This window comes from Camellia sinensis, chromosome 5 (genome assembly GCF_055761805.1).
Source record: "Camellia sinensis isolate YWXY chromosome 5, ASM5576180v1, whole genome shotgun sequence".
In the NCBI taxonomy this organism is placed as follows: domain Eukaryota; kingdom Viridiplantae; phylum Streptophyta; class Magnoliopsida; order Ericales; family Theaceae; genus Camellia; species Camellia sinensis.
The window spans coordinates 175,358,807-175,377,697 of NC_138965.1; the positions used below are offsets into that span (position 1 = coordinate 175,358,807).

At 34.1% G+C, this 18,891-nt stretch overlaps 1 protein-coding gene across 1 annotated transcript; it reads right to left on the reverse strand.

Annotated features, from left to right (window-relative positions):
- Positions 1–1,152: 1,152 nt before the first annotated feature.
- Positions 1,153–7,845, reverse strand: LOC114262524 (mitochondrial-processing peptidase subunit alpha). Its single transcript, XM_028202891.2, has 13 exons — positions 7,447–7,845; positions 6,514–6,753; positions 6,126–6,422; positions 5,875–6,042; positions 5,555–5,722; positions 5,313–5,393; positions 5,056–5,122; positions 4,761–4,858; positions 4,183–4,255; positions 3,841–3,911; positions 3,659–3,708; positions 1,633–1,745; positions 1,153–1,538 (listed from the first exon to the last, which is right to left on the reverse strand). Exons 1-13 carry the CDS (start codon positions 7,483–7,485, stop codon positions 1,486–1,488), a joined length of 1,518 nt encoding a protein of 505 aa, XP_028058692.2. The 5' UTR covers positions 7,486–7,845; the 3' UTR covers positions 1,153–1,485.
- Between the last annotated feature and the right edge of the window lie 11,046 nt (positions 7,846–18,891).

Consider the following 18,891-nt stretch of genomic DNA (forward strand, 5'->3'; position numbering starts at 1 on the left):
TATCTAATTTTGGCCCTCTTTGCTTCCTATTTACTCCATCTTCTTCTTCTTCAATTTTATTCGGTAAAAATGGTTGGTGTTGGTAACTGAATTGTGTATAATCCCAACAATTATAGGATTTTGAGGGGAAAAAACTACTAATCCAAAAATAAAATGAAAAACATGTTTTATCCACAATCAGTGATTGAAATTTAATTTGTGTATCATGATATTAAAATAAACAAAAATATTGATACTTCCAAATAAAATTTAGATAAAATTCTGAATACACAATATTACTACTTTGTGTTTTAGATGTGTATTACTGCTTTGTTGATCATATTTTGCTTTGTTAGTGTAATGACTATTTATTTTCACCATCTTATCCTATTCTATAACATTCTATCAGAGATTTACACTACAGATAGAATCCATTACACTAGCATTGTGTTGACAAATAAAATAATAAATATAATATAATATACTAATATTATAACATCATTAAAATAAATAGTTATATATACATACATATTTCATCTTGGAATGGACCGTAAGATCCATGATATCATGTGAATGCGATCGTTTGAACAAAACATATGATTGATTATTAAGTGTGAAAAAATAAATTTAAAAAGGACAATTACACCCAAGTGGTAGTCCCAAAAAAAAAGAAAATTTAAAAAAAAAAAATACATGATCATAAAAAAATTATAATTATAATTATTAGAAGTTATAAAATTTCTTACTGATTTATAATTATTTTTTCAAAACTCCACTAATGTTATAGGTCCCCCCCCCAACCCAACACACACACACACACACACACACACACACAAAAGGAAAGAAAAATTACTACTCAGGTGAGATTTTCAGAAATTATTATGCATTCATGAAATAATTTATAATTTTAATTATTAATATTTATAATATTTACCATTTTTTTTGTAAATATTTTTTCTCATGACCAGGTAATTCCCCCGCAAAAAAATCCAGCTTCCTCAATAGCTGTCTTATCAGATCAAATGTCACGCAGTTTCAGATTAGGCTCCAAGGCATGCTGGAATCACTAACCAATTTTCTCAATGTGGCATAAAATATGCTTCGGGAAATTGCTAGGTAAATTTATAAAAATAAATAAATAAATAAAAAGTAAAAAATTATGAAAAACAAAAATTGAAAGCAAGAATATGAATCAATCGTCATCAAACAGAAACAGAATCTGCAATACTTCCCAGCAAACATGGAAATCAACAATTACACCATCGAACAAAAACCCATTTGTCATAAACAGAAAGGAAGGTGGGAAAAAAAAAATACAAGGCATACAAAAAAGAAATTGTGCCTCCAAATATTGCCTGCCTGAGTCATCAAATTATTTTTAAACTAAGTAAATTTTCTTTTTTTTTATTTTCCACAGAATTGGCCATAAGACAACTCAAAGGTTTGCTGCACGGGCCCAACAAATCAATGAGAATAAGGGGAGTGCCCGCCTAGCATGACGCAATTTCATTTTGAACAAAACTTGCTGCTGACTGAGTCGTAGCTTGGGACATGAATTACTGCCAAACAAGGATAGAAAATATTGAGGAATTCTATCACAAAATATCTGACAATTGTCAGTAAAAAAGTGTTCTCGTGAAACAGGGAATTTACCATCTCCGTAAGATGCCATTGTAAGAGGGGTAGAAATTAGCTTTTGAGCAATGGAGGCAATATCCTTCAGTGAAACTTCATCCACAGCCCTCAAGAAATGCTCCACAGGTTTCCTAAAAATCACAATTTAAAACTTAGAAGAAAGAGAACACAAGTCAAGTCTTTTGCAGTTCTTTTTTTTTTTCCCCACTCCAGAAATTTAACATCAGACTACTTTAGAAGTACAAAATGCAGATGCGCAAGCAAGACTGAAATATGTAGAGCATCCCTCAGTTAATCTACCATGGATCCTACTGAAAGTAAATCATGTTATCCTGATCACTTGATACGGAACAAAATCAGGATTGAGGTGTTAAAGCCTAAGTGCCCAGAAGATTTTCATATAATGTGATACAAAAGGAGAGACCCATATGTGAACCCACACCTTTATGTCATATCTATATCCCATTCTATAAAAAATCTTCCGTGTTACTAGCACAGCTGTTCTGTCACTCTAGGAAGACCGCCACAATTTCTTTAAAGCCAATCCCAAATAACAAGGCCAGCAATCTTTTCCATCTAAACCAAATTATAATTCCACTAGATTATGTTTGGAAAATATGGTGACAAAATTTTAGCAACACCACCAGATTCAATGAGGTGTGCCAGTCCTTGCATCAACTTCTAGATGGCAATACAACAATCAAAATTCACATTCTGTGAGAATGGGGAACAGTGGACAAAAAGATTCTCCAGATGTTTTTTGGTTCATTATTAAAACCACAATAACAAAACTTAGTTCCACGAAGTGGAAGCAGGAGCGGGGGCGAGAGCAGGAGCGGGGGCGAGAGCAGGAGCGAGGAAGCATGAGCATTTTTTAGGTTGGGAGCGTCTCAGGGAGTGGTAATATATATATATATATATATATTTTAATACACATTAGAATTTTTTTTATAAATATTTTGATTTTAATACACATTAATTATTTTATTTATTTATTATATTTTTTAAATAATGTGTTATTGTTAATTTATTTTTTTTATTTTAATTGATATATATATTATAAATAAAAAATTATAATAAATAAGGAATAATAAATTATGTTCAAATAAATAAAAAGAAATGTTAGATATTTTATTTTATAATTTTTTTATTATATGATAAATTATATATATTAATATGATCAATTAAAACATAGAGACGAAGAGAAAGAGAGAACAACAAACAGATTGAGAGATGAAGAGGGAGAGAAGCAAAGACGAAGAGAGGGAGAGAAGCACAGAGATAGAGAGAGAGAGACGAAGACGATTGAGGGAGTGACGAAGATGATCGAAGCCCTCAGAGACGAAGACGATCGTGATCGATAGTGAGAGAAGAGAGTAACAAAGGCAATCAAAGCCTTAATATCAGCCTTAATCCAATCCAACTACAAAGCTGCTACCACTGGTCCGCTGTAAGTTTCTCTCAACAACCACTCTTCTTTCTCCTCTCATGTCGACGTCGAAGGCTAGGGTTTCTCTCTCTATCTCTCTCCTCCCTTTATGATCCCATCTTCGACTGAATCGCGTTTCTCTCTCCACAGAAACGCGATTCTTACACGTTTCTTTCTAGGAAGCGCGTAATCGCGATTCTTACTCAAAATCGCCACCTAGTTGCACGATTCCTGCAACTAAGTAACAAAAATAAGAAAGTCCAGTCAAATCATGAGAAAGCAACTGCAATGATTTCTCAAGGTTGTGACAACAAGTGTGGGCTTGACTACAGTTTAGCATGACAGACAATCCGATGTCTTTCAATCAATTAGCAGACGAGAAAGCGCATATCCCATCAGATCATACTCTCTTTACAAAACATGCAGGTCCACCCAGTATCCAGAAACAGATTTTGTTCATATTATACTCTCTGAACACTTCTAAATACACCATTGGATTCCATAAACATGCAGATACAAACACAGTAAGAGATCATTTCGCATAGATGCATACTGCCAGGGTAACCTAATCCACAAGTCACTACAGAGAATTAAAAGCCATGACTCAAGCATTACCTCTCTCCATATGTCAAAATTTGTCTACCAATATCTTCTGATGCGACCACCTACATGATAAAACCCAATTGTAAGCCCATTAGAAAACATGCCTGATTCATTTTAAAATAGAGTCCAGCACAAAAACATTTAAAAAAAAAAAACAATTAAAGTTCATCAGATGTAGGAAAGAAGTTGCTTACTCTGGATTCGAGGTTCATAAGAATGGCAGACCTTGTTGACTGTTTGGCACGATCTAGCTGTACCTGGTCAACTGCCGGCCAGTAGAAGGGAAGGATGAAAAATAGAGGGAAAGAGTTGAGATGGGCGAGGCATGAATCACTAATACGCTCCTATGAATATTTTTTAATGCAAGTGGTAGTAATAAGCTCCTAAGAAAATTGAAATTGCTTTATCTTTGTTTTTGTTCTATTATTTTTGCTTTTTCAGCATATAACTAAAGAACCCCTATGAACAATCTAGCAATGAACCCCAAAACCAAAGAAGAGAAATGCTACAAGCAAATTAAAGGTATGACAGCAGACCTTCTCCAGGTGTGGCAACTGCAATAAGTTCTTTAACAGCTATATCAATGGCCTTTGGTACAAAATCAGAGCCCTAAAACAAAAAAATGCAACCACCCTCAGCTTTAAACGAGAATATTGATGAAGAGATGACAAAAATTAAGACCTAATCTTCCATGAGTGAACTAGCCAAGTGAGTAAAATGCCCATAATACTTCCTGTCCCAAAATTAGTGTCGTGTTTGAAAAGCAAAAATCAACAGTAAATGCAAGTCGCTTCATCTTTTTGGCATTACTCAAAATTACCAGATCATCAAAGTTGAGAAATAATGATTGCTTTGTGTTTATGGAATTTATAATATATTTTGTTAACCAGTAATATAAAAAAGTAAAATAATTATTGCTATGAGTTTTCTACTGTGGACATTCATTTTGGGACAGCCAACAATGGAAAGTAAGACTCAATTTGGGACAGACTAAATTATCCATGACTTAAAAACCCATTGGAAGATTATTTCAGCTTCCATGCATGTTAAATGAAGCCCACAATTATGTAAAACATCAGTGATAGGTATATTGCGTCAGAGCAGAAGTGCTTACAGTGGTAGCTTGAATTCCAAATATGCCAGTATTGTTGTACATGCTGTTGAATGCAGAGAATGACTGAATTTGTGGATACTCGTTCAAAACACGAAGATCTACTCATCATATCAGTGCAAACATATAAATCCCAGAGTTGGAAGAATACGTATGACAAGAGATATCTGTGTACCAGTGTGCTGTGCAAGCAATTATATAATGTGATATGTGTACGTAGACATAAACATACATTTGCGAGTATCTCAAGCTTACTAATAGACCCATTCGATAACAAATGTCTGTTATGTACACTTACATAGCCTTGAGTACATCCCTTTTCCAGGACCGCCAGCTGAGAAAGATCCACCTCCTCCCATTAACATCTATAAGAAATATTGATGTATTATTGCTTCCAAAGTTGGCATCCCAAAATAACAAGAACTCTAAAGGAAAATTAACATGGAAAAAAATATAACCAGAATGACTCGCACTAGCATATCCACTCACTATGGGGGATTATACAGTTGCAGCAAGCTGAATCACAATGGAAAACCAATCCTGGGAATTTAATACCTGAAGAACAGTCAAAGTCATAGCTTCCTTCTCCTTCTTCCAGCCACCAGGAGCTTCAAAGGCAAGGGCAAAATGAGTTTTCTGGTCATACACAAATACAAGAAAATAATGTCAGAAAATCAAAAGCATCATATCCTACATGACTATAAATCCTAGATAATTATGTCAAAGAGTCAAAAACTAACAAATCCTAGAAGATAAACTGTGCAAAAACAACATATGAATGTCTATCATATACATACCCCTGGATCAGATTGACAGCGATAATCACCTCCGACGTAGACAGATTTTGGCTCCTGAGGACGAGGTATGCTGGGTAAGTCAGACAGAAGTGGTTCTGCAATTTTCATCAGCTCCTCATGTTCAACACCAGAAGCTGCAAGGACCATTCGAGCAGCAGTATAATTTTCCTGAAACTCTCAAAGGAAGACAAAATTAAGAAAGGCAAAACACCCAGGGAAAAAAACAACCAAGAAATAATGAAGAAATTTCTTTTGATGATAATAGCATTTAAAAATAATAAATACAGTGTAAAGTATATGTAAAGTTTCCTCCAACTCACAGCCACAAATTCCTCCAAAATGGTGCTATCCAATCTGCTAATTGCAGACTCTGAAGTCAAAAGAGGATTTCCCAATGCACCAGAATAACCAGCAGAGTGAATTGCCTCTAAAAGTAGGCCTTGTGGATTGGTTGATGCTTCTGCAATCTCAGCTTTCACCTTCAGAAGCTGTTGAAGGTAAAATTTCATTTCAGCACAAGCATAACACCAGAAATGACAAGAAAGATGAGTGGGAAAATTAAGAAACTTACTTGTTCGTTGACCTCCCAATCCAGGAAAACAGGGTTCCTCACACAGTCAATGAGCAGTTCTACCATTTCAGGAACATAAGTCTTCAGAGCATCGTAGGTGTATCCCATCTGCTCCCGAGAAGCTGATGCTGACACATTGCCACCAATTGCTTCCACTTCCCGCACAACACGCAAGTAACTTCTGTTTGTTGTGCTCTTAAAGGCCATACGTTCCAGGAGGTGTGTAGCCCCAAATGAATGTGGCGTCTCATAGATTGAACCACAATCAACATACAATCCAATAGAGGCAGAAGGAGTCTGTCCAGTCAACCAATTAAACAACTTTGTGACAAGAGAAACTTAAAACATACAAAAGGATCAACGAGAAGAACGTATGACCTACACATACCGGAGATGTTTCGGAGGCGATTTTGACACCATTGGGGAGGGTTGTTATCTTGGTTTTACCCGGTTCAGCATGGTCAGGCAATGGAGGTGGAAGGGTAACACCTTTAAGTGGGACTTGTAGAGGGGGAAGTGAACTAGAACTCTCCCCTGTCAGCCAGCTAAAGAGACCTCCTGAAGAAGACTTTGTAACAACAGCACTTGAACTTGCAGACCTGGTTAGTGACCTATTGACCGCACGACTCTGATTTTACAGTTCAATATCAAAACACATTTCCATTTGATATGTATACCAATAAATTATTATATAACAAGATAAAATTAAAATAGCTCCATCAATGCTAATCTAACAATCTAAAAGTAACCCAAATTAGCTATCTCATAAAAATAAATAAATAAACAAAATCCCTTTCAAAACAGCAACATAAACACGATTCTCACAATTCAGAGCAATTTTTAAGTGGTAGACGAAATAGGGACAAGGCGAGTTGAGTGCATTGCTAAATCGATGAAATTAATGTACAGAAGACACCCCAACCGTTTAGATTCCTACCATTCTCATCACAAACCGTTTTCTTTCCAATCAACCAAACAGAAAGAAAACAAAAAAAATGCCTTGAATTTTGAGTGTTGGGCATTTTAATCTCTAAATGTGTAGAACCCAACCGAGCTAAAAATCAGTGAAATCTATTGTTTCCGAAAACATAAATGGAATATGAAAAAAAAAGAAGTTAAATTCTTTTCGTTTCAAACATTTTCTCAGCAAAAACTATAAACCAAACAGACAGGAAATCAATAGGCTTCAGTCATTAAATTTCAATGAGTACCAAATCAAAATAATACGAATCAAATCAGACACTCAATCACACATGCGTGTATAAGCATATATATATGTATATATTTATGGAAATCGAACTAGGGTTATGGAGGAACAGACCTTGAGAGCCCTGAGACGCGAAGCTGCTGTTCTGTACATTGTGATCGATGAGATTGAAGAAGAAACCCTAGAAAGATAGTAAGTGTCTTTTGTGTTTCTCTCTTTAGACCTAGTTGTTTGGTTTGTGAGATTAGCAGCTTGAGGAGAGAGAGTCGAGAACGGCGAACAATTACCCCAGCACGTGCGAGTGTAGTCCTAGCACGTGCATGTTCTCTTTGACCAGGATTGTGATGATGTGGTGGGTAATCTGATCCGTTGATGTTGGATATCTCGTACGTGATTGATTATCGGCCGTGGGATCAATGAGTGAAACTCTGCCGCTTTTCATGGTTGTTCGGAGAAATTGTTTTAGACTTGAAAAAACTAGAGAAATGAGTTAAATTTTTTATAGAGCAATATTAAAAACTCATACTTATAGGTTTATAAATTCAAAAATGTTACCGGCCCGAAAATTTTGAATTCGTTTGGAAAGAAAAGTTAGGTTGAGTTTGGGATTATTTTAATTACAAAAAGATAAAATAAATTTTTTAATTTAATAAGACAAAATATTACATCTAACTCATAATTATTATATTATTTCTTTCACAAAAAGTCATAAAAATCAAAAAACTATTCCCAAATAAGACTTTTTAGCTCTAGGCTAAAATAGTCAAAAAGTCAACAACTTCCCAAACGAACCTTTATCAAAAAATTTATTAAATGCTTCACATAGAGGTAGGACCCACATTGTGTGGGTTCCACACATATGTAAGACATTGATAGAATTTTTTGTAAAATTTTTGAAATTTCTAACATTACTCTTATAAATTTACTTATAACGATATGGTAAAAGAGTTAAGCTTTACAATATTAAATGTATAATAAATTAAAAGTTAACACATATTATATTCCATTATTATGGCTACTATTGTGGGGGGGAAAAAAAAAAGGTTTTATACATTTTCTTTTTTATAGTGATCTTTTAACTCTTTTTTTTTAAAAAACTAAAATAATGAATTCCCAAAACAATGTACTCTTAGACCTCTTTTGGATAGTGTTAAAAAAGTCAGTTTATAGACTTATTGATTTGTTTAAGTCATATCCCCTTTTTATTTTCCAACATTATTTTTCATAATAACCAAAAATATCAGCTTATAAGCATCAATAAAATCTATAGTAAATTATAATTACATCCTATCCCATGATATAAAACTTAGGTAATTCTCTTAAACCACATTTTCATCTCATACATTTCATTTTTTTATTATAATTTTATCCTTACATCAAATTATTAAAATAGACACAAATCCTAAAATTTTTAATCCTAACTCTTAACACCCATCTCTTCTGTAACCTCTCTTACTAACGACAATGCCACTCGTTTCACCACTACAATACTACTGCCACCTCATCTTACATTCTCTCAACCCCCATAACTATCTTGAAACCCTTATCAAATCACTATGTTCCCTGGCACTTATCTTAATTTTGACGCCTCCAACCCTCACCACTTACCTTACAAACCACTACATAACCTCTTTCATCTGTTGCCCACCATATATCTCTACTACAACCACCTTATACCATCGTCATTGCTGCTTTTTCTTCTCTAATCCACACACCCCCTTTACCTTTACACACATTTACAAAACTCTAGCCACCAATCTTTTGCAACCCCGTAGACAGGTGTGTGAAAGAGAAAGAAAGAGAAAAAGAAAGAAGGGTTACGATGGCAAAGGAGTTAGGAAAAAAGGATCGCGATTTTTGAAGTAATTGGGAACGAAGGGTCCTTGTGGTAAGAGGAGCCAAAAGGTAGTTGGGGAGGTTGTAATGGGGGAACAAGGGTTGCCGATAGAGCCTCGGCTAGAGGTTAGAGGTCAAAAGTGGCGGCAGTGGCTACGGTAGGTAGCAGCTGGAGATGGGATAAAGTTAGGATTTAGAAGGTTGGGATGTAAGAAATGAGATGAAGAATTTTAATTATCTTAAAATCGATAATTGATACTTTTAATTTATTGTTTTAATTATCAATACTCCACTAACTAAACTAATGCTGAGTTGTATATAATTTTTATTTATTTTTATTTTAAATATTCATTTAAGAATCGATTATTTTAGTTGATTTTTTTAACTTTTTTATAAAAATAAAAATAAAAATAAAGAGAATGATGTGATAAATTATAGTAATTTTTTGACTTTTGACTAAAAACTCAACTCTTTGAATGGATATTAGACTATTTGGTACATTTTTTCTTTTTATAAAAAATAATTTACATAAATATAGTTAAAAAAAACAAAAACAAATTATGTCAATGTTGGGACTGAAGTTTTTTTATTTTTTCTATCAAGATTGTAAGATATTAATTTATTAAAAACATTAGGAAAAATTACCCGTAAGTCCTTTTTGAAAAATTTGTATTCTATTTAATCCCAAAACCTTTTAGATAAATCCAAAATTCCTATACCCATTTATCTTCTCATCTTTTCCTACACCTTGCTTCTTCTCTTTATCTCTCTTTCTCTGATATCAGCGGCGACGACGACGACGACAATGACGATGACCACGCATTTCTTCTTTTCTTTCTCTTTCTAATCTATAGTCACCGATGACCAGAGACCAGCGACTAGCGACCACCATTGATTGGGGTTCACGGACAACCACCAGACACCAACTTATTGCTTCGTGCTCACCAATGGTGAAAGTGAAGAGTTTCCGATAAAGAAGATGAGTAGATATATTCAAATCTGATGTAGAACTACTCAGATTTATATCAAATCTGAATAGATTTATGTTAGATCTGGCTAGATTTAAACCAAAATATAGTTGTTAGAGTACAAACATATTTTTTTATTTGTCTCTTTCTTTCGATATCTCAATTTTAATACGTGTTCTACACTACACACTTTTATTTTCTTATTATAATGGAAAAAAATTTCAAGTTTTGAATAAATTATTTTCGAGTTTTAATTACAGACGATGAAAACTGTAAAATTTTATAGTTTCAGTTTTTTTTTTATTTTTATGCTGAAATGAATCATTCTTTATAACTGTAAAATTTTGCAGTTTCATAACTTGTTTTAAAACTGTAAAATTTTACAGTTTCATAACATGTTTTTCAGTTTGATTAATAAGGATAAATACTTAGCAAATCATACTTTGAGATTGTAACATTTTACAGTTTTAAAACTTACTTTTCAGTTTGATCAATATTGAAAATTATTTGCTTAAACCCTACAAAAATTGAAAATAACATTTTTTTTTCCTATTGTTGTTGTTTGTTGTTCTTAGATTTTTTTCTCTTCTTTCAGTGTATCAATATTTAGCACATTTTGCTATGATTTTTCACTTTAATTTCTCAGTTTATTCTTTTTTTTCCGGCAATATTCTAGATATTCCGGTGAGTCTCCGACGATGTTCTTAACGTCTAGCGAATAATTTAAATATTTTGACAACTTCCGGTGACGTTTAGAACATTCCAGTAATACTCTTGCGATTTTTCAATGATATTCCAACGACTTCCATGTGATGTTGAACATTCTGGTGAGTCTCCAATGACTGTCTAACAGAAGTTTGACAATAGTGGAATGTAATAGGATCCTCAAATTTTTATTTAAAAAAAAAAAAAAGATTTTTTGGTAACAATTAAAAAATATATAAGACTAATTGGTATAAGTGTTTTGTTTTGAGATTGGATGGATTTTAAATTTTATGTATGGAACTTATCATGTAAATTCCCCATAACATTAAAAATTACAAATAAAAAAGTGATTATTATTCTATAAATTCGAACTCTTGATCTTTCCTTGACACAACCTAAGGTGTGTGACTGTAAGGTGTGACTGTAAGATAGTTAAGCTAAGCCCAAATTCTCCCCGATATATTATCAACCTAAGGTGTTGGGATCGAAGTCTATTTTTCAACTTCCCCCAGTATATTATTAATTTTTGGTATGGTCATGTGTAGACACCCCATTTTTGACCACCCGCAAGGCTCGAGCGCTTTACCCGATACACTTGATAGTGAAAGTGATGTTGTACGTAGTTCGAGGTCTCAACAAAAGGGCTATGTTTAAGCTCCAAAATAATCTCAAACCTTCCATATTCACACTGTTTGTACCTCAGAAATCCAGTTTTACACATTTTGCCACCCTATGCTGAGTCTGAAGCAAAGAAACAAGGGATCACATTGAGGCCTGATCGTGTCTCATTGAAAGCCGACCATGCCTTGGTAGCGAGAAATACTATTCTGTTGTCCTTTTTTGAATATATTTATGACCTATTTTGCTCAAATTCTATAAAAACGGAGTTGTATCTCTGTTTTGAGGGTTGAAGAATTTCTAAAAAGCTTATACATCTTCTTGAGAGCTCTTTCTTCTTGTGCAAGCAACCTTTGAGCAAGCTTACCACCTTTAACCTATATTCATACCCATACACCACATACACCTCCACACCTTAGCCTTAAAACCTTGGTTGAGCCTTGAACATCACAATTCAAGCTTAAGAGTGTGTTTGGACTTAGTTTGATTCACAAACAAAGAGCTTACCTTTTTTCAAGAGGTATAAGCTTACTATTTTCTCTCTTTCTTTCATTTCTATCATTTACTATCAAGTTCTTGTATTTTTGTATTGTTTTGATCCTCTTTCAAGTGTCTAAGCTTGGGTTTAGATAGCTACCAAAGGATAGAGAGAGTTAACACTCTTTCTTACACCTTCACCTATAGCTTAAACCCTTATTTTTACACCCTTTCTTTTGCTTTCTAAATTGATTTTCAGAGTTTAAAAGAGGCTAAAAATCATGCTTTGAGGTTTCACAATGTCACGACCCAAACCCGCTCCTATAGGTTTAGCGTCGTAACCAGCCAGAAATCTGTGATTATCGAAGGCCTGTTTAACAATACTGACAATAATACAATATAACAGGGCTGGCGGAAGCCAATCAATAATAACATACATCGTCCAATGAGCTGTGAGGGCCTGAATGGAGATAAACTTTCATGTACATAGCCATATTCATAATCATTTATGCCCATAAGCATATATACACAAGACAAAACATAAGTTAGGGAATCAATCCCATCATCTGGAACAGTATTAACATTAGTCTTAAAACATTCTTTTCACTTAACAAACTCAAAAGGGTGAAGTCGAGCCACCCAAAAACGCCTTGACACATGCTAGTTCGAAACCTCACAATGAGGGACAATAGCTTGACAAAACAAGGGTTCGGGTCGACGCCTCTAGCTTTGATCTGGTGCCTGGCCACCCATATATATAATAAACTATGAGCTAAAGCCCAGTGAATAACAAATGTGTAAAGAGGTTAAGAATGATGTCCTTTACAGTCTTTGAAACAATCGATTAGCATTAGAACAATTCAATCACTATCATTTGTCAATCAATCGTTCAATTCAATCGATTCAATCAATCATATTCTTATAGGTCATACGTGGTACATCCAATAGCAACAATACACTAGGTTTTAAAAGACCGAACAATCAATTCATGGCCATCAAACAATAACACTAGTTCCAAGATTTGGAACTGACAGAGATCTCTGTAACAATAGCAATATCAATGACAATAACGATAACACTAAGCTATGGATGCCACAAATACAATTCAAAAGAGGATCATCATTCAATCGATAAAAAGTAACCGTTTAGAAACAATGTAATTTATCATTCAGAAAAGAAATACAATTTGAACATATCTTTACAACATTGTTATTCACAGTGGGCTCCTCGGTACACGTACTAATGGTTTGACATCCGACCTAAACAAATAAAGTCAAGCACAACACAATTAGAATTACACTCTACAATCTATTTAATTCGGTTACTTGTTTGTCTTTCGGTTTCTCTCATTTGATTCTAATTTTTCATTCGGTTATTCCTATTTATTTTTCTTCCATTCCTTTTAAATATGGATGACTAGTATTAGGAATAAATTAGATTATTAACCTCCAATTAAAATATGTTTAGCTATGTATTAACCAAACTAATTAAATATAAATAATCTAATCATAAACCAGTCCTTATTAAGTTCACTAATTACACAATCAAGCCTAAATTAGGCTTATACACATTAAATTACAATTATTCAGTCATGTTTAAATTACTGAATCAAAAACTCATAAATATGCACATTTTGCAATTTCAACTCCATTTTCAAGCAAATCAAGGCCTAAATAATTAATCTTCACATTTATTTCCATAATTTTAAGCCTAACTCAATTTCAATTGAATTTAATTAATTCTCAATTAAGGCTTAATTTGAATACATCTAATTTTATGAACCTAAATCAAATTTTTAATTGAATTCTTATAAGGCTCTAAATATCAAATTAAACCCATTCTTCTATTTTTTAAACTCAATTTCATGAAACATCCATTTATATGTAATCCACTCCCAAAACTCAATTAATCATGCTGGAATTTGGGTTAACAACATCAAATAGAAATCAAACTTGAAATCAACTCCCAAATCTTCCAATTTGAAGAAAGATTAAAACTTCAATGAAATTATAAAACATAAATCATGTGTTGTGAAGCTTCAATTGTAAAACCCATAAAGAAATCCTTTGGTAACTTTAGAAATTCATGAGACTCATGCAATAAATTATTTATAAAACGATAATATCATGTATATAAACAAGATCAAGCCATGCATGTTGAGTTTTAAGGATTAAATCATCTAATTTCTCATTATTATTTTTTTAATATTATTTATGGTTATATATTCTCAACCCCAATTTCTCTTCATGAATTCTTAATTACTCATGAATTCCCCCTTCAAGTTTGAAAACCATGCAAGAAAATAAATGTTATGATCATGAAATTCAAGAAAACCATGCCATGCATGGTGAATTTGAGAGTTCATTTCCTTCAATTCTTGCCATGTGTGCTTATAAATGCTTTCTAGGGTCAAATACAATACAAGATAACTCATCCTCATTCAACTTCAATTCCATGAGATCATGGGTGTATCAACCCTATTTCAAGGAATGAGAAGAAGATTCTTACCTTAGATGGTTAATTGGAGAAGATTTGCTTGATTTCCCTTCAATTTTCTTTGATTCTTCTTCTCCCTCTCTTTATTCCTCTGTTTCCCTAGCACTCTCTTTTCCTCTCCAGATTTTCTTTCATTCTCTTTCTTCTTGTTGAGTCAAAGAGGCTCATATTCATATATATATATATATATATATAATATTTATTAAATCAAATTAATTAATTCTGAATCAGATTTTTATAAAACTTCATATTAAGTCCTAAAAATCATGCTAATTCTAATTATGTATTCCATTATGGTTTTTGAAGCCTCTAAGGCCTTCAATTTGTAGTGTAAAGTTGCAATTAAACCACCCAAACACACCTTAATGAATCAGACGAAATAAATTTTCAATTAAACTTCCCAAATGACTCTAAAAAGTCCAATTAGCATATCCATGTATTCAATTTCAGTTTCTGAATCCATTTAGACCGTCAATTTCAGTATCTATATGGCTTAATACAATAATGAAACCCAAACACATCTTAACGAATCAGATAAAATCAATTTTCAATTAAACTTCCCAAATGACTCTAAAAATTCCAATTAGCATATCCATGTAGTCAATTTCAGTTTCTGAATCCATTTAGACCATCAATTTCAGTATCTAGCCATAATCACAATAGATAATTTCCCAATTTGGACAGAGATGCACAATTAAGTTATGTAATCATTCATTAACACATAATTCAATTAATATAATCACGACTTGCATTTTAGGGCTGTTACACAAAAGTTGAGGGGTTAGGCACCCCTCTTTGTTCTTGCTTACTAGTCTTATTTTCTTTGTTAGTTGTTTAGCTTTTTGGGCTCTTTTCATGCACTTTGAGCCACTATTTTTCACCTATTATGAGCTATTTTAGGGTTGTCCTAGGTTGTTTAATTGGTTCAAGCTTTGATTAGTTCATTTATTGTGTCACAAGTTCTTATATGTAGCTTGTTGCATGTGGTTCTAACTTTTCTTTAATTAATTTACATGTTTAAGAATCTCATTTTAACAAGCAATCTATCATCCATTTCTTTCATTTGAGAGTTGTTTCAACCGATTGACAGTTATTCAAAACATGAACTAAAGATCTATGCTCAATGGCTTAATCTCTACGGAGGTTCATTGTCAACGGCATAGTCTCTTTTCCATGTTGAGAATCACTTCCCGTTTGACATGTTTCTCACTTAGTGGACATAATCTTTAGTGGACGTAGCCATCATCTTGGACAAATGGGTTAAAGAATGGCAAAGACTAATGAAAATTGCTTAAAATGAACCAACCAACATAATGAAATGGATTATATTGCTTGGGCTTGGCCGAACATTATGCCAAGTCTATTGTGTCAAGAGTCGTCAACAACCCTTGAAGCATCTTTACTCCCCCTTTTGAGCTTACTCCATAATAAAGGAGATGGGTAGTTGTTATTTATTGCATTCATTAAATTTTGTCCAAATTGTGGCTAAAATCATCAAGCAAGAAAATTGCTCATTGATAGTTTTGGAAGCATGACAGAGAAGTGTGAGAAGGACAAACAGAGCTCAGAAAACTCTGTCTGCATTGTTTTCACTTCAGAGCACAAAAACAGGATTTTGCATAAAATTAAGGCATATATGGCCTTATTTGGGCCCGGTCAGGTTTCATTAGGGCCTGGCCGGCCATCAATGTTTGGTAAGGCAGTGTGTTTTGTAGAAGTAGAGAGCAGTGATTGGGGTGGAACAAAGTAACCTGGGCAGACAGAGGAACTTCTAGGCATCGCACATGCAATCGTCGTGCCTCATGGTTGTTTGAATTAGTATTATAATTAATTATTGATTATCGTAATTAATATTGTTGTAGCAATATGTCGTTAGATGGTTAGCTTATTTTGTTGTAATAAATTAGCTAGTTAGTTAATTATGGCTTAGCTAGTTAGTTACTTATTCATTCATTTGGCTTTGTAATAATTAGTTTAATTCGGATTCTCAGACATTGATTTGCACCGTCTCATGCGAGGGCAAATACGTAATAACATGTATGTCTTCCAACCCCACGTCTTTCTCTCTTTTACTTATTTGCTTATGATGGTTAGTATAGAATATCATTTTTCAAATTAGCATCTTTATGCTTTGCATCCTTTGTCTTGCATGCATCTAAGGTTCGGCTCATCATACTAACCAAATGTTTAAATTCATTGCTTGAATACGTGATTCATCACATGTCTTGAATGGAATCATATGTCACGTCTATAGCTGAGCCTATTAAAATTACATAACTTGTATGTGTTGCATTTAGTCATATTGCATTAGTTAGGAGCATGCATATTTTCTAATTATTTTGCTTTGTTTTGGCTCGGAGTACTTGGTGAGTAATTTCGAGTTTTAGCATCTTGCATCGAATGTTTGTGTTGCCATGCCAAGCATATTTCCATGAGGCTAAGTGCTTAAATGATATACCTATTTGAATGCCGATGGATGAAGGCTAATTACTTAAATTGGGACAAATTGATTAATGTACAAACTTACCTTTTCAAGTGACAAATATCAAAAACAATTTTCCAACAAACACGAAATCAAAATGTTCTAATCTTTGCAAATTAGTCTATACTTATGTGCGTCACATAGTAATGTTAGTCTAATAAAACTGGAACAATAGCATATAATGTAAATAAGAATCACATCATGATTAGTAGAGAATGATCTTTGATCGGGCGAGTGGGATGCTCAATTCACGACCTTCCCCTCTCATACCTAAGTTCCCGAGCCGAGACACTTTGGTGATGACGGACTAATGGCCTTCGACACGAGTCTCAAGTTTCCTAAATTTTCCAAAAAAAAAATATTTAGGTGGCGACTTTGTAATCTGGTAAAGCAATCCATTTTTAGCATTTGATTCAAACATCAATTTTTCAAAAAGAATTATTGGATTTGGACTCTTTTGAGTTTTCACTGTTTCACATTGCACTTGTGAAATCAGATTCAGAACCACGAGAGTCCGAACTGTAGGGCTAGTCGTATCCGAAAGGAACACGAAAAGTAAGCTACAGTTTCTACCGACTCTGCTGGGGACTTAGAGAACTTGACTTGAAATTCATGATGTGAAATTTTATCTACACTTATATGTTCTTTGTATTGCATTTGCATGATTACTTTAAGTTACTGTGTTTTCCATCTACTATTCCTGGACAGTTTTCCAGAGGCTTGCCCAAAAGGCTTGCCAAAAGGCCAACCGGTCATGGGCTCTGCCATGTTAGAAACACAACCCTTGGATCTGGATTACCGCTGTACTGCTTGATCCTCCTTTCATTTCTCGGTATTAGGTGTGAGAAGTATATTAGGCAATCTTGTTGAGATACTCTTTTGACCATTTGACCTAGTTTCATATAGTGAGGCTATAATGACTATTCCAACTTAGGACAGGATGCCACCCATTTGCAGGATGTTGTGAAACTCATTGTTTGAAATAGTACAGCCTAGATCATGTCAAAAATCTAGGACAAGGTAACCCTACCCCCTTCATAGGGGTGTTTTGGCACTTTTACTTGGTATGTGCTTTTACAGTGAGACTGTACAGGATGGTTCATATCAGTATGAATTTAAGAATAGAGTTTAGTGGGGATTACAGTTCAGCTGTGTGTTATGACTATTGCCAGCCGGCCATCAATGTTTGGTAAGGTAGTGTGTTTTGGCCATCAATGTTTGACACAAAATACAACACAGAACGCGGAGGAATTTGCTGCCATGATGGCGGCTTTCTAGAGAACCATGGATACTATAAACCAAAGGATGATTGCACAGGATGAAATTATTGCCGATCTACGATGTACATCTGGGGCATCTACATCAAACGTGCATTTGATCTCGACTGCTCAGCTAAACCCAGATCTATCCCCACTAGTAGAAAATCCCCAAATCCCAAATCTTCAAGAAATGTTTCCCCCGACTCTGGCTTATAGGCTTCCGGTTCAATCCCCCGCAGGAATTTTTCCTTTTGATATCAATGAAATTGATCCAACTTTGATCAACATTGCTAGATTGGAGAAAGCATTGAAAAAATCCCAACGCTTCAATTCCATTCCAAATATTGAAAACGGGTACATTGAGGCTTTAGTCCGATTATCAGAGAAATTTAAGATGCCCCACATCAACAGATTTGATGGGAATGGGGATCCGGTTGTGCATGTCCAGTTGTTTTTAGATGTATCGAGGTCCATGGGTTTATCTAGGGCACATAAGCTTTCCTTGTTTGGGAGAACCCTATCTGATGTAGTGGCTATTTGGTACGATAAGTTGGAAGACTCAACAAAGCAGAATTGGTATGAGCTATTTGAGGCATTTGTCAATCAATATTCATATAACACCCAAACAGAGGTAACCATCAGTGTGCTGGAAGTTACTACCCAGAACCCCAAAGAATCATTCATTGATTTTGTCACCCGGTGGAGAGCCAAGGCAGCT

Coding starts and splice junctions, on each gene's coding strand:
- LOC114262524 (XM_028202891.2), bottom strand. CDS start 7,485: ATGTACAGAACAGCAGCTTCGCGTCTCAGGGCTCTCAAG. Junction 3,912..4,182: donor AGTTGCCACACCTGGAGAAG/GTCTGCTGTCAT, acceptor ACTGGCCGGCAG/TTGACCAGGTACAGCTAGAT. Junction 3,709..3,840: donor TTATGAACCTCGAATCCAGA/GTAAGCAACTTC, acceptor TTTATCATGTAG/GTGGTCGCATCAGAAGATAT.